The 27,381-nt window shown below is 35.5% G+C and overlaps 2 protein-coding genes across 2 annotated transcripts in view; both read left to right on the top strand.

Annotated features, from left to right (window-relative positions):
- The first annotated feature begins 4,598 nt into the window (after positions 1–4,598).
- Positions 4,599–21,934, top strand: Arhgap11a (Rho GTPase activating protein 11A). Its single transcript, XM_076848468.2, has 12 exons — positions 4,599–4,727; positions 6,008–6,078; positions 7,836–7,932; positions 8,209–8,462; positions 9,448–9,611; positions 9,778–9,924; positions 12,208–12,282; positions 13,190–13,357; positions 16,447–16,576; positions 17,594–17,702; positions 19,864–20,002; positions 20,349–21,934. Exons 1-12 carry the CDS (start codon positions 4,599–4,601, stop codon positions 21,932–21,934), a joined length of 3,069 nt encoding a protein of 1,022 aa, XP_076704583.2.
- Positions 21,935–25,918: 3,984 nt separating this feature from the next.
- The window catches only part of Scg5 (secretogranin V), a 53,977-nt gene continuing 52,514 nt past the window's right edge, over positions 25,919–27,381 (top strand). The window contains exon 1 of the mRNA XM_076848469.2: positions 25,919–25,951. The gene's annotated coding sequence lies outside the window, so the exon portion shown is untranslated. The remainder of the gene's footprint in view (positions 25,952–27,381) is intronic.

The following is a 27,381-nucleotide window of genomic DNA, read 5'->3' as shown; positions in this document are numbered from 1 at the left end:
GTACCAACTAAAGCACACTCTAATACTTAAAAGATGTTTTGTCTTTTCCTATTCAAGGAAATCCAGTGAGAGTTTCAGTAATAATGTTTAGCTACTTTTAAAGTAACATGTCTGGGAATGGAGAGCCATATGGAAAAAGAAAAAATTTGATCCATTCTTTACTTTCTAAAATGGATAAATTCCAAAGAGATCAGAGAACAAAAAAACCAAACAAAACCAAACAACACCAACAACAAAAACACAAAACCTAACTGTATCAGGAAAACCTAGAATAGAAAAACTAGTATAAGCATCCACAGGAGTGAATTGCTTTATAACCGACCAGAATCTAGAAGCATTAAGGAAAGAAACTAATTAGCTACAATTTCGACAAAGAGAGAAAAGCAAAGCAACCCCCCCCACCCAACAATATACAACCTATATCACAGAGTAAATACAAATTTTCTAATTTTTTTTAAAAAGGTCATCTCAATAGAAAAGAAAAAGAAATGCAAATAGCCCTTAAATAGATTAAAAGATTAGTTCATTTATTTGTTTTGCATTTTAGGAGTTTCTTTCTCATTTTATTTTGTATTTTAAACATGTTAAGCATTTACAGGCTGGGTGTGGTGGCACACTCCTGTAATCCCAGTAGTTCCATAGGCTGAAGTCGAGGATTGCAAGCTTAAAGCCAGCCTCAGCAATTTATCGAGTCCCTAAGCAACTTAGGGAGACACCGTCTCAAAATTTTAAAAAAGGTGGTGGTGGGGGGGTGCTGGTGATGTGGTTCCATAGTTAAGCATTCCTAGATTCAATCCCTGGTATAAGAACAAAACAAACAACCCCCCGCCCCAAATTACAGGCTTCTAATGTCAAGCTACAAAACAAGAACTATTCAAAGACGTCTAGCTTCTATTCTTATCCTCTCCTTCACTTGTTCTATTCTTCTTACTTGCTACCACTTTTATTAGATTTTATTTACTTTTCCACTGCTTATTTTTGAAATTATAAGCAAGTATCCCCATGTATATTTCTAATTTCCCTTTCTCCAAAGTTAGAATATTATACATTGTTTCGTGCATTACTTTTTCCGTCTGACTTCTTAGTGGTATGTCTTCCATATTCCTTAACTGCTTCATAATACATCATTATATGTATGTACCATTTGCGAAAATGCTTTACATCATTCATAATAAGTTAAATGCTAAACTATACTGAAACACCATCTCCAATCTATCAAATTAGAAAAAATTTAGGAGTCTGACCATCCATTCTATTGGAAAAGACATTGCTGATGTGAACACAAAATTGCACAAGCATTATAAAGGGGAATTTGGCATTGCTGATACATTGCTGATGTGAACACAAAATTGCACAAGCATTATAAAGGGGAATTTGGCAATAGTAAATAAAATGACATGTTCTATTATTCTTTGATTTAGCAATCCCACTTATGGTAAACTGTTAAACATACACTGGCAAAGCATATTCTACATGCACAGAGAATCTTTTATTATTATAGCAGAAGACTAGAAAGAACCCACATCACTTACCAATACATTCTCATATAAGGCAAGAGAATAAATAAGTCCAGTTTGTTTAGAACACAGTATCTTGACTATATATTTCAATGGGATACAGGTAAAGAAAAAAAGCCACACATGAAACTTAAAACATTATTTATCAGTCCTATTTTAGCAATGTCATTACTCCTTGTTTTAAAACGTTTTTCTTCACTCTACTGTTATTCTGTTTTCTCTCTCTCTATATATATATATATTATATATATAATAAGATATATATAATAATTAGAGCTAGATGAAGCAAGTAAGCAACTATGTTAATATCATTGTGAACCAATATTTTCACTGTAAGAGAAAAGAACACAAAAAATACCAAACAAAACAAAAAGGGTTAACTTTAAAAAAGCACACATAACTACAAGATAGATGAACCTTGAAAACATTATAATTAAATGAAAGAAGTCAATCATAAAAGATTACACACTGCATGATTCCATCTATGTAAAAAGTCCATTCAGTGGAAAGTGGAAAGAAGTCAATAAGTGTTTGACCATATCTGGGAGGAGAGGGGGTGGTGGGGGGTGTTGAAAGGCAGAGTGACCGTGCAGAGTGACTCTCAAAGGTACTGGTGTTCTCTTTGGGTAGTGACAGTGCTTTAAACTTAGATCTTGCTAATGATTACACAACTCTGTTGAATGTACTAAATACCATTGAATTGCATACTTAAATTGAAAAAAAAATTATTTTACATGAATTACAATTGAATAAAGGTGTTTAAAGGAAAAAAGCATTCAGACATAGATAAGAAAAAGGCACCTAACATTCAAGAACAGGAAATCTGAGCCATCTAAAACCCAGAACTCTATGAAGTTTGGAGAAGGGATGAGGCTAAACATAACACAAGTTATTTTTTTTAAGTTACATATGAAGCAAGAAAAGACCAGAAATAGGTTCAATTTCATCTCTTTTACACATTTCTTGTCAAAACGATATTTCTGCAGGAATTTGCCTCCTAAAGCTGGTTCTACTTAGCAACCTCACCTTCACTTTTCACCAAGTTAATTTCTATTGATTCTTCCGGTCAGTTAATCATTAATATGTTGCTCTCCCATAGCAGGTATCTTTTATATGCGCTATCATAGAATCATGTTTCTTTCCTTAGTATATTGATAAAGACCCCAAATTTCCCTTTTCCCTTCAAGGGCTGAACCTGAATCTACTTTTTTTAAAAAATATACTTTTTAGTTATACATGGATACAATATCAGTGCCTCACATGTGCGAGGCAAGTAATCTGCCACTGAGCCACAACCACAGCCCAGAACCTGCATCTACTTTTGCTCATCATCCTATAACATAATGTACGCTCAATAAACAACTGTAAAAATAACACAAAATGCTTAATTTCTCTTTTGTTCTTTTCTCTTCACTCAACAGACTTTTCTTTAGATGGGGAAGAGTAGAATAGCTAAGGACTTGGACTCCAAAAGGAGCAAAATGATTCCAAGAAAAATTTCTCTAGTTAAATTAATTCGCTGGGCAAATATTCATTTATTTAGCCCCTGACACTATTAACTAATGGGGATACAATCAGTGCATGAGTTCTGACGCTGCTCTTTTAGGTGTGCACTGTGAGGTGGGGAGTAGTAAATGTTGCCTGTATTTACATTGAGTCCAAGTTTCCCGCCCTAAGAGATTACATCCCAGTAAACAGAACATCCCGACGGGATTGCTGGTGTTTGAGAATAGAAAGGCAGGTTGGAGACAAGAGCCGCATTTCAACAATGTCGGAGTTGGGAGTGGTCGCGGGCAGGGTTGGAGGTTCTTCGAGTCTTCTAAATCCAAACCCCTCAGAAGGAAGCTTCTGCGGCAGCATTCGCCCGCAGACCTAAACATTACCGCCAAAAAGAAACCTATTTCCATAGCTTGACTTCTCACCAACAACGGTAGATCAGGGTTACTAAAACCAGAGTTTGTGTGTCCTGACTTAAATTGTCTCACCTCGGGCTCCGTAGAACCGGTTTTCGCCGCCAGAGGGCTTTCAGCTTCAGCCAAGGTCTAAGACAAGATAATGAGGTGTCTATTGCATATCCTCGAATATATTATCTCGGAAGCAGACCTGGTATACTCAACACACTTTAAATGGAAGTTTTCTCCAAAAACATATGACAATAAAGGAGCAAGTAAAATTCCCGGGTTTTTTTGTTTGTTTGTTTTTTTGTTTTTTTAGTTTTGCCTGCCACACCCATCGCGATCTCTCCTCTCCCAACCTCCCTAGACAGGCAGCTTCTGGCCACCCTCGGAGGGCCTGATTTTGAAAAGCAGAGTGGGCCAATCAGAGAGGAGCACTGTTTGGCGCTGCCATTTGAGCTGGGTCTGGAACTGCGGGTGTGACGGCCGCGGCGGCTTGAAGGCATGGGGAGAGCTGCTTGGTTATAGTCTGCACTCCGGGATGTGCAGGCCGGGAGCTTCATGCAGGCTGATGGGGAGAAGGAGAAGCCTGTGAAACGGGGTGACGGCGGCGACCAGCCCGGGCGGGGACCGGGACTGGAAAAGAGCCTGAGCAGCCGGCTGGTCCGGCGGCTGGGCTGGGGAGGGGGTCGCGGGAGCTGAGACTCAAACGCCCAGCGGCGTCTGCCTGGGCTGGAGTGGCTAGGGGAACGGTCTTCTTTACATTATCCAAGAGAGCTGGAGTGGGAAGAGTGAAGTTTGGAGGAAAGGGGATCATTGCAAGTGACCGGAAGCGGTGAGAAGCTGACAACAGGCGTTGGTGCAAGGAACTGAAAGGATCAAGGGAGAAAGAAGGGAGGTCCGTGTAAGTAGTGAAAAGGATTTGGTAATCAGAAAGAAGGTAGGTGTAAGTGAAAGAAGAGTGAAGTGTGGCTGGATCAAGAGGCCAGTTGAAGAGCGTTTGTGTAAGTGGATAGAGGATCGAGGAAAAGCCGTGGAAGTGGCCGGGGCCCAGGGCTGGAGGAGTGCGAAAGGTGGCCGGAAGGCTGCGGAGCGGAGCTCAAACCTGAGAGTGTTTGGAAATTGGAAGACTTGGTGGCGAACGAGAATCAGGAACCTGCCTCAAAGAGTGGGCGAAGTATCCGGGATGTGGGATAAGAGGCTGGTCAGATTGGCCTTGTTGCAGCAGCTTCGGGCTGTTTACGGCATTAAGGTCAAGGGTGGACGTGGGCAGTGTGAGCGCAGGAGACAAGAAACAGCAGCCACGGAAGTAGGGGTAAGTTCTGGGAAAACGATTTAGGTTAAAAATGGGTGGTCACACCTGGTACCATGACCAGTTACCAGATCATATATAAGACGTTCACTCTTTGGATCAAAAGTAATGTTGTTAGGTGTTGTCTAAGTCAATCCATGTGGTCACCTATTGATATTTAAATTAAGAGCTTTCTTAATTCTTTTCAGGATCTTTTGGTCATTGAGAGAAAGTTGCAGCGTTTTCCAACTTCAGCATTATTGAAATGTTAAACTATAATTGTCAGGGGAAAGGAATGGATTTAATAGCATCTCTGGCTTCTACCCAGTAGACTACCAGTAGCTTACTTTACTTATGACAACGAAAAATGTCTCCAGATATTGGCTATTTATTTTTTTATTTGGTTTTGAGGCACTGGAGACTAAGAACTCAGGGCAAAGCCACACACTTCTTAATGACACGTTTTTTTAAGAAGTTGGAATGCAGGTATAAAAACAGTGGCAGATGCTTTATTTGCTCTTGGATGTGCAAAAACATTTAAGTTTACCAATACACAAGTTTACTCTTTGGATTCCTCAGTGTATTAAAATTTGTGCATTTTAAAAAAATGAGTTTCAAGATAGTTAGATGAAATTTAACTTAAATATTTGCCAACGTGCAGCCTTGTATACCTCAGGACATAGTTTGAAAAGCAGTTTCTATAGAGTGTGGAAAAGAGGTCTAAAAGTAACCACCACCACCCTTCAGTGACAAGGGTAAAACTCAGAGCCTGGCATTTTCACTGTACCAGTGAGCATGGGCCAGTAAATATAACTACTGATATGTTTTAAGAGCTGTTTACATATCAACTGGCTTAGTTAGCCCTTTATGTAAGTTAATGTTTATAAGTCACCTTTTTATAAAATGACCAAAGGAAAGTATAAATAAGGTCAGTATTTATAAGATTGTTGAAGGAATCTGTAGTATTTTTTTGGGAAATGTTAATGTTTGGGCCAAATTCTGTTTTAAGAATTTCCTTACTAAGCTCTAACTGGATTGATTTTTCATGAGTCTCTTAATTTTCTAATTACTTAATTCGCTAGATTGTTATGTCTTTATCTTGACTATCTTTGTACTCCCAAATGTCTAGCATCATGTCTAATAATAACTTTTTTTTTTTAACCAAAAGCTCAGGTATATATAGTAATATAAGAATGCATTTTCTTGTTCCTAAAGTTTTTAATTTACCCACTGATGAAGAACATTTTTTTTTTTTTTTTTATGCCTAGCATTTGTGTTAGTGTAACTGGATTTGTCTTTTTTAGGGTAAAATATTTGGAGTACCTTTTAATGCATTGCCCCATTCCATTGTACCAGAATATGGACACATTCCAAGGTAAGCAGTTTGAAATGGAGAATAAATATTTCAAACTGGTTTTAGATAGAGGGCTTGAAAATAGTTGATTGACACACATATTTGTTTCAAATCAGCAAAAGATTCCATCTCTCAACATAAGCTTATGTGAAAAATAAAATTTTGAGCTTTTATATAACTTAAATGTAATTTGTGCTCATTTCCAGGATTGAATTTTAATGTCCATTAATGAATAAATGTTAGAAATAAACTTATTTTTGTCTGCTTAATTTTTAGATTTACACCAGTTCTTTTGTCACAGCTCTCTGATTAAATACTATACTAAATTGCCAATTCAGTATTAATTTTTATATTTTTTACTTAAGAAATGTTGGCTACAAATATTTAAAATAGAGGTATTTGCGAATATATATTATATAACACTTCAGCTTTTCTATGCCACTTACTATTTGTAAGTAACATTTTGGACTAGCTACATCAGAAAAAATAGTGTTTGTTTTAAGACAACAGTTTTAAAAGGCATATCTTTTCTCATTAATTATTTTCCCTTTATACAAAGTAGGGTTCATTTTGTCTACTTTAGTCCAATAATTTAGGTGTTAATTGATGCATCATGCAAGAGCATTTACTGAACCCCTTACTGCCCTAATACAATTTTTCTTCATTTGTCCTTAGATATTGATTTATAGTGTAAGGTAACCACTTATCTGTTTTGCTTTTCACATGACATATAGAAGACTTCATTTTCCTGAAATGAAAACCTATATTAATTTTCAATATTTGGAATTGCAAAGTCACATCCACAGAATAATGACTAAATCTTTGTTGTAATTTCTTGACCTCCTTTAAAAAACAAATACCAACTATCTGTCAATTACCCTGTATAAGCAGTATTGACATTCACCACTATGCATCAATACAACTATCTCAGTTGTATGTAGCTGGAATACATTTTTATTTGTTGGTACCAGCTATTGAATATCTAAGCATTTAAGGTTAACATTAAGTTTATTATTCAAAATTTAAAAATTGAACATCTACCCCTTGATATGAAAGAATTACAAGGACTGGGATATATCCTACTTTTTTGAGGAACAATGTTGGGGTGAGAAAAACTTTACCTTATTTTTTGGACTAATGTAGTAGATGATGGATATTTAAATCTATGTATGCTTTAAAGATCACCGTGGAGAGAATAGATAAAAAAAGATGACCTTGGTCATCCATATGTCATTCCACCATAGAGAGGTCTAATAAAAGAAGAGGAGCCAGAAAAAGAATTTGAGGAGGAGTTATAGGGAGACAGCAGGAAAACTAGTAGAGTCATGAAAAAAGTATTTTTGAGCAGGGATGGTCAGATGTGTCAAATGCTGAAGGGTTAAGCAAAATGAGCTCAATGAATTGATACGTATTTAACAAAGCAAAGGGCATTGGTGACCTTGATGAGAACTGTTTCATTAGAGTAATGAAGATAACAATCTGGAGAGGGTCAAGTAGAGGTAGAGGCAATAAGTAAGACAAGTTTATGTTCTGAAGGGAAGCACAGAAATGGAATAAAATTGAAGAGAATGTAGAATTGAGCAGGCACATTGAAGTTAGCATAAGAAGATGAGCCTTAGGAAAAAAAAATTAGGAAGGAAGGAGGACAACTAAAAGTTTTTATTGTAAGAATTAAAGAGATTTGTGACATTACAGTTTCTGAAAGTGGCAGAATACTCGGACCACTCATGTGTTTTGGCAGGAGAATAGGGTCTGGTCACTTAAAAAATCTCTTTCAGCTTTCTTGTTGATGCCTGCACATCTTTACAAGAGCATATTCAGACAGAAGGACTTTTTAGGAAATCAGGATCTGTTATTCGTCTCAAGGCACTAAAGGTGAGCATGTTCTTGAACTATAACTTTTCATTTGTATCATTTTTCTGATTTAGTTTTTATTATTGAAACATCTAGAAATATTATATAAATAATTGATTAGAATTAAATTCAAATAGCTTTTTTCCCAGCAAAATCTTTTTTTCTCAAAAGAAATTGTGTCATTTTTATAGTGCTTTAAAAGTTTAAAGATTAAGAAAATTTACGAAAGAAAGCTCTTTATTTAGATAATCTGCAATAAAAGCATCCAAAATGCTCAAGATTATTCATTTATTTCAGAATAAACTGGATCATGGTGAAGGTTGCCTGTCTTCTGCACTTCCTTGTGACATTGCAGGACTTCTTAAGCAGTTCTTTAGGGAATTGCCAGAGCCAATTCTCCCTGTTGATTTGCATGAAGCGCTTTTCAAAGCTCAACAGTTAGGAACAGAGGAGAAGAATAAAGCTACACTGTTGCTCTCCTGTCTTATGGCTGATCATACAATTGATATATTAAGATACTTCTTTAACTTTCTCAGGAATGTTTCTCTAAGGTAAGTGGTAATTAAAAGTTTTGTGAAATGATTGCTTAATTTCTCAACTACCTAAAGATTTACCCTTGTAGATAAAAAATTTCATTTAGAATGGAAATTTTTCTAAAAAAAAAGTCCTTACTATAAAAAGTAGACCCTTTTTAATTTAAGAAAGTGTGCCAAGTTATTTATTTTCTTACTGCTTAAGTCATTATGAGTACTTTGATGGCTTATTAGTCTTTATAAGAATCATTGTCCTCTGAATGGCTTTTTTTTTAAGTCTAAAAATTTTTAAAAAATTTTTTTATTGGTACATTATAATTATGCATAATGGTGGGATTCATTATAGCATATTTATACATGCACATAACATAATTTGATTAGATTCATTCCCCAGTACCTTCCCTTTCCCTTCTATCCAACCTCCCCATGATCCACTTATTCTACTCAAATGGCTTCTGATTAATATGTTTTAAAATATTTATGGTTTGCTTTGTAAATTTCCCCCTTTCCTTGCTGTCATTGAGTCCATTATTTTACACATACTTGTCACTTCCTAATACTTCCAGTTTTCTATGTGTAGCTTTGAAAAATAGATAAACATGTTTAATTTGTGTGGAGAAGTAAAGTGTGAACTCTGATTAGCATGGTTTTTTGATATATATTTAAATATACAGAGGCTATGTATTTTGGGTTCTTATGGGTTTTTTGTTATTGTTGGTGTTTTATTTCTGTGATGCTAGAGATTGAGCCCAGGACCTTGAACATGGTAGTAAGCTAGCTAGCACTCTACCATTGACCACTGAACTATACCATCAGTCCTTTTTTGCTTTTGTTTTTTTAAATTATGTTCAAGCCAATTTTGTAGATGAATAGATTAGGAGTAACTATTTTGACTTGTGTGTGATTGATAAAGTAAGAAGTCTTCAAAATGTGCTCAATATGTTATTTTAACTTTCTGAACTTTTATCTTTTTATCCATCTAATAAACCTTTTGTCATTTAAGATCCAGGGAGAATAAAATGGATAGTAGCAATCTGGCAGTAATATTTGCACCAAATCTTCTCCAGACAAGTGAAGGACATGAAAAGATGTCTGCTAACACAGAAAGAAGACTGAGATTGCAGGCTGCAGTAGTACAAACCCTTATTGATTATGCATCAGATATTGGTAAGATACAGTTTTTATTAATAGGATTTATTTAAGTGAGAGAGATCCCAACTTTTTCCAAGTGAATCATGAAGACAGCTATTAGAAAACTAGTATATTATTATCTATATATTTGGGGCAGGGAGTGAAGAAGAATAATAATTGTCTTATGAACATTTTAATTTAGGGCGTGTACCAGGTTTTATCCTGGAAAAGATACCAGCTATGTTGGGCATTGATGGTCTGTGTGCTACTCCATCACTGGAAGGCTTTGAAGAGGGTGAATATGAAACTCCTGGTGAATATAAGAAAAGGCGAAGACAAAGTGTTGGAAGTAAGTGTCAGTCTCATTTTAGGGAGGAGTACTGTGATTTACTTTTATCTAAATGATTTTCTTTTATCTAAAATGTATTTGAACATCAAGAAGCATAAGCTATGATATGTGTCTTTCTGATGATTATAGCATAGTTGGAAAAACATGACATATGCATGAGAAAAGTTAAAGTGACAATACACTCTAATATTAAGTACTAAATCTTTAGCAAAAATGTAAAATGCCTTCAAAGGAGAAAAGTTCTTTGGGTCATAAGGATCAAGGGACTCCTCAAAGAGGAGGACAAACTAAGCCTCCTTGAAGACTGGATGGAATCAAGAGGAATTTTGTGGAAGATCAGAAAACTTGTATCCTCTAAGAGATAGGAAGTGTGCTATGAAGAATTACTAGTATGGGGAAGATGTAATCTATATCTGTGTCTGTAAGTAAACTAGTGTGACTTGAATAAAGAATTCATTGTATGGATTAGCATGGTATTATGGTGAGTTTGATGCCAGGCTAAAGAACTAGAATATTAACCTGCATGTTGGTGAACCATTGAAGATTTATAACTTGAGGAATGACATGATTAAAGTCTTTTTTGAAAATTATGATTTAATTTAAAATTGGAGGCAGGGAGAATGGTCAAAATATGTGTGGTGATGACATAAGTGTGAGATCTTTGAACTGGAAAGTAGTGTGAATTTAGTTAGAAGTGCAAACTAAATAATGAATGAATATTATTGAGAAGGATCAAAAAGATCAAAAGTTATATTATGGTGAGGTTGATAGTAAGATTTCTTACCTCTTGGTTAAGAAGACACAGATCATTTCTCCTTCTTAATAAATTTCTACCACCTTAGGAAGTTTTTCTTTTGGCTACAGGAACAAATAGTTAACTACTATTCCTTTTATATCTATTGATTTGTGTTATTGTTTTCTTTTGTGTCTTCTTGCATCCTTGTAGATTCCCCTTATGACTTCTATATTATTTCCCTAAGGCTAGTTTATGGTAGCAAAGTACCATAAACTTAAGTGACTTACAACAACAGAAATATATCTCACAGTTCTCGAGGCAAGACTGCAACCAAGGTCTCAGCTAGGCCTTTCATATCTGTAGGAGATAATGCTTTCTTACCTCTGCCTAGCTTCTGGTGGTATTTCTGGAGCACACAGTTTAACTCATAAATCGCCCTACTACAAATATAGCTATTTCTTTGACACAGACCATTTTTATTGTCATCTTTTGTGATCTCATCCATTCCTATAGTTTCAGTTCATTTCCAACTAAATAGATGACCACCAGATCTCTAAATATCAGTTCCACTTTACTAATGGCCTACTAAGGCAGTCTTCTGTTCTTTAAGTTTGGCATTTTGGAAATGACAATCTCTAGCTCTTTAAAAACCAATTCTGTTGAATTCCATTTTCTTAAAAAAAATAAAACAAAAACAAAAAAATTCTATTTTAACACTAACACCAGGGGCTGAGGTTCTGGCTCAGTGGTAGAGCGCTCGCTTAGCATGTGCGAGGCCCTGGGTTTGATCTTCAGCACCACATATAAATAAATAAATTAAATTAAGGTATTAAGGGGGGGATGCTGGGGTTTGGCTTAGTGGTAGAGCGCTCGCCTAGCACACATGAGGCACTGGTTTCGATCCTCAGCACCATATAAAAAGGAAATAAAGATTGTGTGCCCACCTATAACAAACAAATAAATAAAACACTAGCACCATCACCATTCCTAGACTCTCAGGCTTTAAACCCTGGGCTCATAACTGTTATTACTTCACCATCTCTATTCACATTTTTCAAATTCTAAGGTTCATTCTTTGCATCTAATGTTCATTCTTTACTGCATCTAACTAAGAATTTCCTTAGACTTTGGACCTCCTCCTTGAATTCACCCTCTTATTGCGGAAGTCAAGTATCTCACACATCCTTCAAAAACTCTCCTTGATAATACTAATATTTACAGCTCAAATTTTAGTGAAGGTCTTTCATCGGATTGCTCTAGCATGTCTCTCTTTTATGCTACCTAAACTTTAGTCAAACTTAGTGATTTGTTGTTTTCAGATACTTGTTCTTTACTGTTTATGATATGTTTTTATATTTTTTCTTTCATCTATTCCTGCTATTTAGTTTTTCCTATGTTGAAATCATTCTTTTTAAATGAGAATAATTTCAATGTTTTTATAAGCTGATATAAAAGTTCAATGTTAAAAGATCACTAGTATCTCTAAGACTTGGTGAAAAGCTGATAGCTGTTAAATTTTAATTATATGATTACATCTTGCATTTTAGATTTTGTTAATGGAGCACTGAATAAATTGAAATCTAACAGAACACCTTGTATTACACCTCAGCAGGATAGAACTGGTAGGTAGTTTTTACATTTATCTATTTAAATGAAGTCTATAGTCTACAAAAAATAGTTGTAATAATGATTACCTAATATTTTAGTTGATGATCCAATTGAGCTTAATCAAATCCAAACACTTATTTTCAGTATAGTACTATATATTTTATGTTGTGATATTGCTAATTACATTGGATATAATGAACCCCAAATGGTCTATTATATTTTGAGCTTACTTTCTTTTCCTTGTGGTAATGGGGTTCAAACCCAGGACCTCACAATCACTAGGCAAGCACTCTAGATACTGAGCTACAGTATCTTTAGAAGCTAGATACTGATACCCAAATCCTTTAATTTTCTTAATCGTGATATTCAGTTGATCGTAATTTGGATTCTGCTTAACATATGAAAATAGTTCAGCATCAGTTTTGGTTAAGAGCTGGAAATTTTTTATTATATGTTCTAGTATCTTATTCTAGTTTGCTTGTGTCTAAAAGTATTGAGCTGATAACAGACAATATGGTATTTTCTGTTTTCCAGAGTGAAGAAATGAACTGGTTAATCTCAGTTATAATGAAAAGCAAATACAATATATCAGTTTTTGTCTCAACTTCTTGACTATAATTTAGTTATTATTCTCATTTTATGTTAATATTCTTTAATTTGTGTTACATGCATCTTTAAGTCTATTTAAGTTACTGCTCCTTAAGAGTCTTACCTCTTTTGCATCTTCCTTATTTTTATTTTAAGTAATTACAGAGTGTTAATGTAGTTATATAACATGTTTGATGAAAATGTATCTCTCACATTTTTTTTAATTGATTTTATACTGCTCACATTTTTTGGTTAACTCTAAGAGCTTTATAAGGAAAAATTATATAAAGCTTTTTGTATTTTGTCAACTCTGGTTTTTTGGTTCATTTTCAGCTCAACTGTCTGTATCACCAGTAATTCTTACACCAAATGCTAAGCGTAAACTGCCAGTAGATTCTTCTCATGGTTTCTCAAGTAAGAAAAGGAAGTCCATCAAACACAATTTTAACTTTGATCTGTTGCCAAATAATCTCTTCAGTGGCAATTCCACACCAGTACCAGGTAACAAATATAATTTATATAATTGAGTTGTAAACATTAACGTAAGTGTCTATTCTAAGCAAAGAATTATTTCAGGTTAACAACACCTTTAGGAGACTGAATTTTATTTTTACATTTTATCAAATTTCTGTTTATTTTTTTAAAATAATTTTTCTGCCTTTAAAAATAGACACTGATTTAATATAATTAATATGTGGATGTGTTTTATGGTCATTTCTATTGCAAGTTATAATGAATAACTCAGAGTGAGAGTTTGGGCTTCTGTGGATAGCATTGGTGCTTAGGTTTTATGTGATTAGATATTCTAAATCCTGTTTTAGTTACATCTGAGTCTATAGTCTATAGCTGTGGCTTTATTGCTGTCTTATGTTGAATTGAAACTGTCAGAAGTTTGGTCATCATAATTTAGAGTCAAGGTGTTACTATTTAGGGTTATAGTTTAGGAGATGGGTATTTTTATAATTTTTATACCAAAGTACCTTTTATAAAAGCTTTAAAACTTTGTATACAATGTTCTTTGTGGAATGGTTTCCATATCCATTTCAAGGTGTTTATTTTTAATTGACAAATAGTAATTTATGGATATGGTATGTTTCAAAACATGTACACAATATGTGGATATTTCAGTACATGTGCACAAGTGTGTGATTATTAGATCAGGACAATTGACATAATTTCAGACATTTACCATTTTTTTGTGTCTGGAACAAAGTCCTCTCCTAGCTATTGAATACTAAATTTTTGTTACTGTAGTCTTAGATTTAATTGGCTCTTTTAGCATGTACAGAATAAAAGTTGACTTATACTAACTTTATGATTAAAAAATAAATAAACCCTACCATTCCCATCTTGTATTTGTCTCACATTTAATCAAAATATTAGTGGTATCTGAGTCCTTTCTTACATTTTTTTTTTTTTTTGAGAGAGAATTTTAATATTTATTTATTTTTTTTAGTTTTTTCGGCAGACACAACATCTTTATTTGTATGTGGTACTGAGGATCGAACCCAGGCTGCACGCATGCCAGGCAAGAGTGCTACCGCTTAAGCCACATCCCCAGCCCATCTTACATATTTTTTGATTTCAGAAAATGGAATTCAGTAGCTGAGTTTTGAACTTTTCTCCCGCAAAGCCATTAGTCATTTTGTTTTTTTCCTGTTATTCAAAGACTTATGCTTTCCTTAAATTAAAGGGAATAAACTTGTGATTTTTGATGAAAAACCCTCTTCAGAGGTTCTGTGTGGCTCATGAAAGTGTAAGAATTCTGATGGTTAACATCTGAAGTTATTTCAGGAGTAAGAGATTAGAGATTTAAACTCCTTGAAAGTAAAATTAGGTCTTTCCAGTTTGGAAGACTTTACAAATGGCAGATGGGAATTGTAGTTTTACCTACCTTTATTTATTAGCGTAACAATATCTTCCCTAAGGAATGAACCTATGATTTCTTCTCTTCCAAGCTGCCCACTAAAAGCTTAAACATTCTTATGTTTTTTTAACATTAATTTGAACCTCTGGGTAATTAGTGGCTTCTTTATATATAAAAAAGTTCCACAACAGTTCCTATTATTTTTAACTCACCATTTTTCTTTGACCCAGATTTTTTCATCCATTATTTAATAAATTCCATCTGAAAGAATGAAAATAGATTGATTTCTAAGTAAATATTTATATAGCAGATAACATGCTTTATTATATATAAACATTAATCTATAGTCCATAGAGTATGTATTTATAACATTTTTTTTATAGTGTAATAAATTTTACATCCTACATTTTCTGACCATGCCTCCTTTTGATCACTGATACATTTTCAAGATGACTAGCCTGTAGCCCTGGGATAAAGCTACCTATGGCAAATTGGTTGTATTATGTTAACCAAAGCTTTCTTTAGCCAAATGTACCCCAAAGTCATGAATATCTCTTTAAAATTCAATAAAAATGAATAGAATTTGTTTTTATAATAACTTTATTTTATTTATTATTTTCTGTGGTGCCAAGAATCAAACCTAGTGCCTTACATGTGCTAGGCAAGTGCTCCACCACAGATCCACAGACTCAAACAAGATAATTCTGGTATATACTGGGTATAATTTAGACATAAGTTATATGTATATGGAGCCCTTGTTTATAACTATTTCACTTTCTTCATAATTTTTTTTTTACTTTAGTTGATTTCATGATATAAATGATGTTGAACAACTCAATTAAATTTTGTTTCTATTGTGACCCAGTTATTCACAGGAAAAGGCAGTGGCAAAGTTAACTATCAGCAATGATATAGAAAATTAGGGTTTTTGTTGTTATTGTTGTTTATTTTTATTTTATGTTTGTTGTTGTTGTTGTTGTTGTTGTTGTTTGGTAGCAGGGATTGAACTCTGGCACTCGAGCACTGAGCCACATACAGGGTCTCACTGAATTGCTTAGTGCCTCGCTTTTGCTGAGGCTGGCTTTGAATTTGTGATCCTCCTGTTTCAGCCTCCTGAGCCACTGGGATTACAGGCATGTGCCACTGTGCCTGGCAGAAAATTAGTTTTCATTTGACAAAATTTTGAACAAATTATACTCCAGAATCAGTAAATAGTGATTGGCTAACAGATGCATTCTGAATACTCAGACAACCAACACATTTGTCAATATTTATTTTTCATAGTAGCATTAATATTTTGTATTAGAGACTACACTGGACATTATGTGATATATATATGTATGTGTATGTAATATAAATATTCATCAAAGAAGTCTATTTTCAGAGTTGACCTGTTTTGTAAGTGGCCAGGGTGGGGGATACTCAATTCTCTTCCACAGCTTGCTCTCTCCAATGTATGACACTGTCCAGCCCTTCCTTGTATTATCAAGAGTTTGAAGCAAAACTAATGTAAAAGTTGTAGTTAGTGTAACCTTTAACTGGCCTACTTTTCTATTAGTTGGGTCAGTTGTTTTACATCTGAAGTTTCTAACCAGAAATTTTGATTTTTGTTGTTGCTTAGAGGAGGAAATCGAGGCTTTAAATCTAATTGCTGCTTTTATTATTTTATACTTTGAAAAAGAAATAGTATGTGTGTTATATTACATGTGGTTATTTTTTATAGTTCACTTTGATGCAAGCCCAGAAGTGTCATCTCAGAGTTCAGTCTCTCCCATAGCCATCAGTGGAAACCATTTAACCAGCACAGATGTGCTAAGGCGAAGTAAAAGGATTGCAGGCAAAAAAGTCTGCAGGTAATTTATCTAAGACATTTTGTTTTCATTGGACAGATATTTGGTGTGTGTGTATATATATTATACATAAGTAGTAATAGTATATATCATGTGATTCAAATATGATTCTTGGTCAAATATTTTTTTCATTCTACCAAGAATCATATTTGAAACATAATTTGTAAAAAAAAAAAAAAAAAAAAATCCCCTCTATAATTCTTTCTTGTAATCAAGTGCACTTCACACATTAACCAGGAATACAGTTCCTAATTTGAGTTCATTTTGCTTACTTAAAAATCTTATTTTATATCAATATTTTAACTTTTCCTGTTAGTTTAAAAAACTAGTCTAGTCTAGTGATCCTGGTTTATAAGCAACTAATTTTGTGATAAATACATTATTTATATATGCAAATAGTGTATATGTATCTTTTGGGGGGGGGCATCAGGGATTGAGCCCAGAGGTACTTAACCACCAAGCCACATCCTCAGCCCTTTTTATTTATTTTTTATTTTGAGATAGGGTCTTGCTAAGTTGCTTAGGGCCTTGCCAAGCTGCTGAAGCTGGCTTTGAACTTACAATCTTCCTGCCTCAGTCTCCTGAGCTGCTGGGATTTCAGGCATGAATCGCTGGGCATTTATGGTATTCTTTTTATGTGTGCTAAGGATTGAACCCAGTCTCATGCATGCGAGGCAAGCATTCTACCACTGTGTCACAACCCCAGCCCCATATATCATATCTTAAAGTTTAACTAATTTATAAGAATTTATTACTCTGTTCATTTAATAATAATATAATTTGGGGGGCTGGGCTTGTGGCTCAGCAGTAGAGCGCTCACCTAGCACATGCAAGGTCCTGGGTTCGGTCCTCAACACCACGTAAAAATAAATAAAAGGTATATATATATATGTGTGTGTGTGTGTATATATATATATATATATATATATATAATTTGCTGTATACTTTCTTAAATTTCATTTTGCAAGAATATCTGGTATTTATGCTATAAAAAGATGTTTTAAATTTCACTTTTTTTAGGGTGGAATCAGGAAAAGCAGGCTGCTTCTCTCCTAAAATCAGCCGTAAAGAAAAGGTTAGAAGATCTCTTCGTTTGAAATTTAGTCTGGGGAAAAATAGCAGAGATGGAGTAAGTGTCTTATCTCGTTAATCTGTTTATGTTAGCATAAAGCTGAAGGCTTGATGATAAAAGACTATTTTCAACCCTACTTTTCCCTCCATCTACTATACCATTCTCTACTCCTCTTTATAGCAACACTTTTGTCCCAATAATCTTATGAAACTGCTCTTACCAAAGTTGCCCATAAATTCAGTGTTGCTTAAACCATCAGTTAAATATAATTTCTTCTTTAACCTGAATCTGTCAGCAACATTTGACACAGCTCCTCTTTGGTATACTCTTCTTTCCTTGGCTTCTTCCCTGCCTTTTCAAATTACTTTGTAACAGAATGCCCAAAATTTAGTCTTTAGGCTTGTTTTCTGTATCTACTCACTCAAGGAAACGATTAGCCTTAAACTTAGGACTTTCAAGTTTAAGTTCTCCCAGAACACTCTCCTGAGCAAATTGACCTTTTTCTTGGCTAAGCATGTGCTAAGCCAAGTATTTTTCTTTTTTAATTTAATTTAATTTATTTTTTTGACGTGGGATACCAGGGATTGAACCCAGGGGCACATAGCCACTGAGTCACATCTGCAGCCTCCTTTTGTTTTTATTTAGAGATAGGGTCTTGCTAAATTGCTTAGGGCCTCACTAAGTTGCTGAGGCTAGCTTTGGATTCACAATCCTCCTGCCTCAGCCTCCCAAGCCACTGGGATTTCCGGCCTCAAGTATTTCTTAACATCTGCCTATCTGAATTCCTTACTTGGATTTTTTCCTGAAGTATAACCTGTCCCAAGCATAGTTCCTGAGATGTGTTTCTTTGCTGCTCTTCTACCCTCCCCATACCACACTTCCACTTGCAGTCTTCCTCATTTCATTTATACAACTTATTCTAATCACTTAGATGAAAACCATGGCACATTCTTAAGTCCTTAGTTTTTCTCTCTTGTACTACCTCTAGCCCATTAGAAAAGCTTGTCTAACTTCTGCTTTCAGAGAATCTCCAGACTGATTCATTCTCCTCAGTGTACTTTTCCCACTTTAAGTTCCATCTTTTCTCAGCTGGATTACTGCAGTAAGCACCTTTTAACAAATAGATTAACTTGCTTCAATATTGTTGCCAAATGATTCTTTTAGTACTCAGATTAGGTCATGTTACTTCTCTTTTCAGAACATTCCATTGACTCTTCATTTCATTCTGAATAAAAAGAATGAAAATAATAATTAGAATAATAATAAAAATAAAAAGGATGAAAAACCACAGCTCCTATATTGACCTATATATTATTCCACATGATCTATTCCCTGGACATGTCTCTGAGCTCTGCTCCTGACAGTGCCTCCTTGCTCACTCTGCTTCATTCACTGACCTCCTTGCCTTTTGTTAAAGAATGTGCCAGACTTTGCTTTAGCCTCAGAGACTGCACTGGCATTTTCTTCTCCCTGAAATATTCTTACTTACCCCTTGATTCCCCCCCCCCCCCCTTTGGCATTACTGGAATTGAACCCAATTACACCCTGCCATGGAGTATGTCTCCAGTCCTTTTTATTTATTTTATTTTGAGACAGGATTTTGCTAAATTGCCCAGCCTGGCTTGGAATTATTGATCCTCCTGCCTCAGCTTCCTGAGTAGCTGGAATATCAGGTGTGCGCCGCTGCACCTGGCTTCCCCCTTAAATCTTCATGGCTCTTGCCCTTAGTTTTCTTTACTCACAATCACCCTATTTAAAAATCACACTCCTACCTTTACCATGCTATTTCCTCTATACTGTTTTACTATCCTCCATAGCAGTTTTTACCTTGTGTGTTGTATTTATACATATAATTTATTGTTTCTCTTGTTTTGATTGAATCTCCTAATCTACAGTATAAATTTCATGATATTAATATTTTGATCTTTTTGTTTATTTATTTTCACTATTTATGAGCAGGCCTAGAGACAGCATAGAATTTGGTTTTAATTAGTAAGTATGGGAGGCTGTTTTTGTTTTATATCATTTAATACCAATTGGTGTGTGCAGTTTCCATTAGCAGACAAGAATATTTGTGTTTGCTATAAATTCCCCCAATTATGTCTTTTTGATCAGCTATAGATTTTGATACCTACTAAAAAATGTACTCTGTCATAATTGTTTGAATTAACTAGGTTTACTTTTTAACCAAAAATTTCAATTTTTCTTTTCTGTACAGAATGGATGTTCTGGTGTCAATAGATATGAAAATGTTGGTCGGAGACTTGCAAATCAACAAAATTTAGAAAATAGGATTGAATCTGTAAAAACAGGCCTACTTTTTAGCCCAGATATAGATGAAAGATTACCAAAGAAAGGTACATTTACATGATATTGTTAGAATTTTACCACAAAATCCTATTTTAGTTATCTTTTTGATGTAAAGCTATATGAAACAATATGCTAATCTAGAAATTAAAAGTTTATGTTTGAATAGTGAAAATATTTGACTTGTACTGTATTTTTCTAACAGTAACTAAAGGATACTTATAAGTGTAAATATCAAAATATTTTACTTTTTATAGTAAAAATTATTTCTTTTAACTCAGGTATTTAATTTTTTAGAAGTAAATGCTTAATACATTTATTTGCCAGGCATTTGGGTAATATTTCAAAACTAGATCAGATATAATGGATTAAAAGCACTTAACTGCTTCATTTTAGGTTCAAAAAAGATCAGTAAGTCTGAGGAAAACTTAATAACTCCTGAGCGACTAAATGAAACAAGTTACCGGATGTCTTGGACAGGACCTAGTAATTCAAGTTTTCAAGAAATGGATGCAAATGAAGCTTCTCCAATAATGGGAAATCTTGAGGTGGGAAACTTTTCTTTGGAACCTGATATAACTGTTGAGAAGTCACCTGCTACATCATGTGAACTTAGCCCTTCCACTTTACACAGCAAGCCTAACAGCAGTGTAATAGGAAGCTCCCTTAGTGGGGATGAAAATAACTTGACCTCAGAGACTCTGGTGAAGATTCAAAAAGCATTTTCTGAGTCTGGAAGTAATCTTCATGAATTGATAAATCATAGGCAGTCATCAGTTACTGATGTGGGGAAAGAAAAATTAAGTGAAACATCTGATATACAGTATAGTTCAGAGAAAGATCTATTTAAAACTAATGATTTGACTGTGAGAGAATCAGTAGAAAAGTATGAAAACCACACTGGTAAAGATGAAAATTGTTTTTCAGAAATAGACCTCTCACCATATCAAACTCAAAAATTTGGTAGGGAAGCATCTGTAAAATGTTACTCAACAGAGATAAAGGTAGAACATGAAAAAGACATTCATTCAAAAGATTACTTAAATGAGCAAAAATTCCCCAATGATGAACAAATTAAGGAGCAGTGGTTCCCACAAAATAAACTAAATACTAAATCAAAGGAGAATGAGAACATGATCAAAGAGAACTTAGTGAAATGTACAGATTCTAGGGAAGAAGAGGATAAATCCTCTTTCTCACTGCAGAGTACTTGTCATATAACAGCCCTTTCTAAACCCAGGCCTATGAGAATTGCTAAACAACGATCACTTGTAGAAAAATGTGATAAAACGGTTTCTGAAAGTTTACAAATGACAGAGCATGGAAAAGTTTCAGATCACATACAGTGGTTTAATAAACTTTCTTTAAATGAACCAAGTAGAATAAAAGTGAAGTCACCTCTTAAGTTTCAGCGCACTCCAGTCCGTCAGTCTGTCAGAAGAATTAATTCTTTGTTGGAATATAACAGACAACCTAAACAGCAGAAGTTGGCAAGTCTTGGTGATGTTGCTTCTCCCCTGGTTAAATCAGTGAGCTGTGACAGTGCTCTTCCCTCTTGTACAGAAAGTACATCAAAAGATTCCTCTATTTCACATATGAAGTCAGTTCCTAAAGATCAGAGGTCTACATCGCGTGAACAGTCTGTCATTGGTGAAATTTCAAAATCAAGCATGGAGTTAACCTCTACATCTTCCTTGAAGAAGAAGAGGCACCCAGGTTCTGTGAATGCTTCTCTTGGGTCTACTAGAGTTTGCAAGCAGGAGGTGATATTGGATGGCCAAATTAAGGTTCCCTTTGATGACCTGACTAATCATAATATATTAAAATCTGTTGTAAATAACAATGTGGGTTTTTCTCCTGAGATAAAAAATAAGGTCCTTAGGAAAACATCAGAAAGAGAAAGGGTCTGGTACAAAGGATCTCCAAAAAATCCTATTGGAAAGACTAAACTACTACCAACAAGTAAACCTGTAGATTTGTAATTGGCAAATGCTATACTTGACATTAATGTAAATAAAATTAGCAACTGATTATGTGATTTGTAGGATAACCTACATATTAGTTTGTAGCTCAGGAGTATTGTTAAGCAGTAGGTTTTCTCAAACATTTTAATTTCACAGCATAACAACTTGGATTTTTATACTTGTACATGTGACTACTATGTTTTTCTTAATTGTAGCAGTATTTAAACTTTAATTTTGTTGTGTTCTCTTTGAAACTTACTGTTTTAAAGAAATTGTTGCTTGGATTTAGAAAAAAATAATTTTTGAAAATTGCATGATTTTTATTTTGTATGTGTGATGGGAAGAGTGAAACAAGTTGTGTCTGTTTTTTTGTTATTCCTTCAAGTCAGATAAGGTTTCTATTAAAAAAAAATCTGTACTATGGAAAGGGAAGGGGTAAGCCCCACAAATCCTTTGTCTTGAATTATATTTATGATTATTGTCTTTACCTAATTTCCTGGAAATCCATTTACTTCACTCTGGTATCTTGATACTTTATTCCTATTTTGGGGCAGATTCATCTGGTTTATGTATCTCCTGTAAATGTACAGTTGTGTTCAATGATGGCTAAAGCAGAATGGTGACTAAACTGTGCTCACACATTATTTTTAGGCCATACTCTGTTTCTAAAAGTAATTTGCACAAATGCATTTGTATCTGTTTTGTCCAATATAGAATTGGAAATTATTTAAGGAGGAATAATTGAACTTGAAAATTTAATCAAGATGATTTTTTAAATATTGCAGATGCTGGATTTTAGAATTTAAATAGTAGATGCACCTCTGTAAATTTTATTTGGATAAAACTTATGATGGTTTTATCTTGTGTATAAATGTTATTTATTTAGCATAGATATTAAAGATAACTTTCTGCAAAATGACTTGCCTGAGACTCAAATCCAAAGTGGAATCCAACGTGCCATATCTTGAATCAAATTGTCAAGCATATCTGTCTAAATTTATTTTAAAGCTTTTGTCCTCTTTTCTATATTTATAACCTCAAAATTAATCATTTCTCAAAACTAATCTGTAGTTATACACATGTTTATCTGATATCAAAACAAGTTTGTAATATAGACTATATATACATTTTAGATGTTTATGGTACAGGTTGAGGATACCTTAATTAAACTGGGACCAGAAATGTTTCAGATTTTGAAATATTTACATAGACTTCATTGGTGGAACATTTCTAATGTAAAATTTGAAACACTTTTTAGGATGTTGTGGATCAAACCAGGGTCTTGGGTATGTTCCGAATGCATTCTACCACTGAGTGACACCTCCAGATTTTTTTTTTTCTTTTTATCTATAATCTGAAACTTTGATCCTCGTGTCAGTGTTCAAAACAGTAATGATTTCAGAGCATTACAGATTTTGCATTGGATTAGGGATGCTCAGCCTATATTTCTGATAGTAAGTAGAGGCAGAAAGCATTCTTATATTGAGATTTATGTTGTCTGACTTAAAGCAGTTTTCACTTCTAAAGTTTTTGATGTCATTTTGTAACTGTGGGGAAGAGGGATAAAATGTTGAATTGGAACACTAATGCAGTAAGAAGGCATGGGATGTTAACTGTACAAATCACCTGAATTACTGGCTTTTCTGAAAGATGAGTCAGTAATGAAAGATGTTCATTGTTTTAAATACCCACTCCTATTTTTGTTAGCTAAAAGCTTCAATACAATATGTGAGAGTATGGAAATCAATAGCTTGGAAACAATAATTGGAGAAAGTCTAAAAAGTTAGAGTTTAGAGTTGAATTAATGTCTTTTTCTTACACAGAACAGAGATAATGTTAACTTCATGGCATTAACAGTGAACAATACTAAAATAGAATTCAGGACTTAAAGAACTCAGTTACATCAATCATGAACATTTAAAACCACGCCAGGCATGGCGGTGCATGCCTGTAATCCCAGTGACTTGGGGGGCTGAGGCAGGAGGATCACAAGTTCAAAGTCAGTCTCAGCAACTTAATGAGACCCTATCTCAAATTTTTAGAGAAGGGCTGGGGATGTGGCTCAATGATAAAGTATCCCTGGGTTAAATCCATATATATAAATATATATATATAAATTTTGGATACTATGGAGGAAGCTCAGGACCTCATGGCATCCCTACTCAAAAATTAATTCCTTAAAGATTAGAAATGCCACAAGCCCCTGGGTTTGATTCCCAGAACCACAAAACATAAATTCTGGAGCTATTTGTGTTTATTTCTGCAGAGTGTAGTTTTTCCTTGGTGAGGAAGTTTAGAAATAGAACTCAGAATACAGGGTCTCAGAACCTCCTGCTGCCCTGGTGAGCTCTCAGGATTATGGCTGGCTGGTGGGTTTTGCAGGTAATCCTGTTCTACATGTTACTTGGGTTTTTTGGGGCTGGCACTAAATGCCAGCACTTTTTTTCTCCTTGGTCCTGAGCCCCTATGGGAGGTTGCCCTAGACATAATATACATCTGTCTTTATCTTAATACTGTTCTAGGTTGGAGAAAAATGGAAACCTACACGGGAGAAATCCATTTCCTTCATTTTTCTCAGAGACTTTGATGAGGGGTCCTCAGAAGGCCTCAAGTTTCCCAGACCAAATCACCTTTAAGCAGGTAGAATATCTGATCAACCTGGGTATCCTCCTGTTGCTCCTCAGGAATCCCCAACTCCACCTTATTCCTTTACCTCCAAGTTCCCTTCCCTATAGCCAGTTGCCTTTCCTGGATTTCTTGACTCAAATTGGACTAAAAGGTGCTTTTTGCCAAACACTTTTTATACCCATTCCTGCTAGTTCTTTTTGAACTCCACCTTTGGAGCTACCTTCCCAGATCCTATTTCCCATGTTAATCGCTTTAAAGTTAACCTTGGGCACAAAGACTCAAGAATGATTTTCTGGGCCGTAGATTGAATGAATCAGTGCATGTTGTATTCATACTTTTTTTTTTTTTTGGTGCCAAAGATTGAACCCAGGGGTGCCTAACCACTGAACCAACTCTTCATTTTTTATTTTGAGATGGGGTCTCATCGAGTTGCTAAGATTGGCCTCGAACTTGCAGTCCTGCCTCAGCTTCCTGAGTGGTTGGGATTACACACATGGGTCATCACACCCAACCTTGTTCATCTTGTCTGCAAACTGGCCCCTGCCATTTTAGAAGCAGCCCCCTGCTCTTATGCTTAAGTCTTTCTTTCTCCTCTTCATTTTGATGTTTGCTTTTTAAACAACAAACTCCCAGAACAGGACTCTTGAGCAAGTCTGTCTCTCCCATTAAGTAAAAATAAAGAATAGTGGGTTTGTAAGCTATTCTGACACAAAAGACAATATAATAGTATTTTCATAAGGAAGAATGTACAGCTTTATGGATAAATGTATACTTTTTAAAATGTAGCATAAGGGGTGATTTAAAAAAAAAAACATAGCTAATACTTCTAGACTTTCCAAGTGTGCCACTTTAATGGAAGTTTCTAGCGTCTTATGTTAAATATCTTAACGGTTTTATTGCTCAAGTAAAAGGACTTCTGAAAGCAACATATCCCTTATCGTTGCCAGTCTAAAAAATCCTTAGGATCGTCTTTTGTCATGTCTACCATTGCCTCTTCCCTCTTTAAGCTAGGACTTAATTAAAAACAAAAATTAAAAAACAAGCTATTCTGTTTGCGGGACAAAATTAAAGATATGCTGTACAGTGGCCGTCAGGCACGTTGTTTAGATAACTGCTTGAGAAGAGAAAGCAGGTGAAAGACCTCCGCCCGGGTCCGATGGAGGAAGAGGGTATGCAGGCGCTTTCAGAGTAGGCAGAACCGGTGGCCTTGCTGCAGCTACAGGCCAGAGAAGCGCCAGCCCCTGGGTTGCTTTTCGGGAGCTACCAGGAGGCCACTGCCACCTGCTGGAGGAGGGGTCGGGGCGGAGCTAAGATGCGGAGGGCGTGACGCAGGAGCTATCCAGCTCGCTTGCTCAGGCCAGACCCGCACCGAGGCCCAGGCCGCGCTAGGTTCCCCAGCTGCCCTCGGTGAGTTCCACACTGACCCCGCGGGGGTCCCCTGACGCCCACTGAAATATGCAATTCCCTCGGGGCTGGGAGTGGGGAGGGTTGGGGTCAGACAAAGGATGCGGGGTGGTGGTGGGGATCGGGGGTTAGCTATGAATAAGGGGTAAAGGAGGTCCCCAGGAAGGAGATTGTCCATCAAACCAGAACCGCGTTGGGGTGGGAAGGAAACAAATAAGCTGCATTCGGAGCCAATACGGGAAAGATGGAGAGGGATGGAGAGGCCTCTGGCTTTTTCATCATAATTGCACAGTATAGTGTTGCAATGAAAAACTGTTCTCAGCTCTTTGAAGAGCAAGGTTTCATATCTAGCCATGACTAGAAAAAGCCTTTTCTTTACAGAAAAAAAAAAAAAAAAAAAGGACGGAATGAACGCTTCAGTTTCAGGAAAGAAAATACGTGGCTTTGCCTCCTTGTAGGTTCTGATCCCCCGACCCCCAGTAGAATGTTCAAAAGGAGGTGTGCTTGACTGCTGCCTGAAGCCTGCATCCTAAACAGGCTAAGCAGCTCCAGGGGGAAGCTGCATGAATATTATGCTGTTGTTTTGCAGGCATATCCATAGACAACAACATGTAGGCAGGTTGACTCTCCACTTGGTCTTTCCTCCTCACTACGGCCTCCCCAAGTCATCACCTGCACAGTTATACACCAACGTTACCAACATCATAATAGCAATAGGGTGCACTCTGTGCCTGGCAGTATTTCAAACCCTTTGACATGTTTTTATGTGATTATCTTCACAACAGCCTCATAAGGAACATCACTATTATCACCCTTCTGCAGAAGAGAAAGCTGAGGTACTTCCCAAGGTCACCCAGATAGTATGTGTTCACACAAGCATGCTTCATGTTCCCCATCAGACTGCAAGATAGGGCCTGAACTGTGTGTACTTTCATTCTCCTCACAATCTCAAATGTATTGATCATTTGCAAAGTTAAAATATGCTGCCACCACTCATGAATTTTCTGTGCTCCTTTGTTGTTTGTATCTTCCTAACTCCCTCTGGTTAGACTTTTCTTTTTTGAGATTGAAAAAACTCAAGATGACACCCTCTCTCAAAATTGAAAGAAGTTTCTGTTTGTTTTAGTAAATTAGGGAAAGAGTAGTGGAGTTAGAGGTAAAGTAAGACTTTTAAGGAGTTGCAAGGAGCATAAATGATATTGGTGAGAACTGTCATCCCAGCCTAGCTTTCTCAAGAATGCAAGATCAGAGGGAATTGCATACTTTAGACTGTTTTCTTTCTTTATTTCCTCACCATAGTGATGTCTTGCCTTGCATGGACACTTAAGACAAAAGCAAATCTGGGGATTTCTCACTGTAGTCTGGTTCTGTGTGGTCCTTGCCACAGCTGTGTTATAGCAATTGCCAGACAAGGCAACGATGTAAATTTGTTC

Source organism: Callospermophilus lateralis, chromosome 3, assembly GCF_048772815.1.
Source record: "Callospermophilus lateralis isolate mCalLat2 chromosome 3, mCalLat2.hap1, whole genome shotgun sequence".
NCBI lineage: Eukaryota > Metazoa > Chordata > Mammalia > Rodentia > Sciuridae > Callospermophilus > Callospermophilus lateralis.
This window is presented reverse-complemented; position numbering and strand designations above follow the sequence as displayed.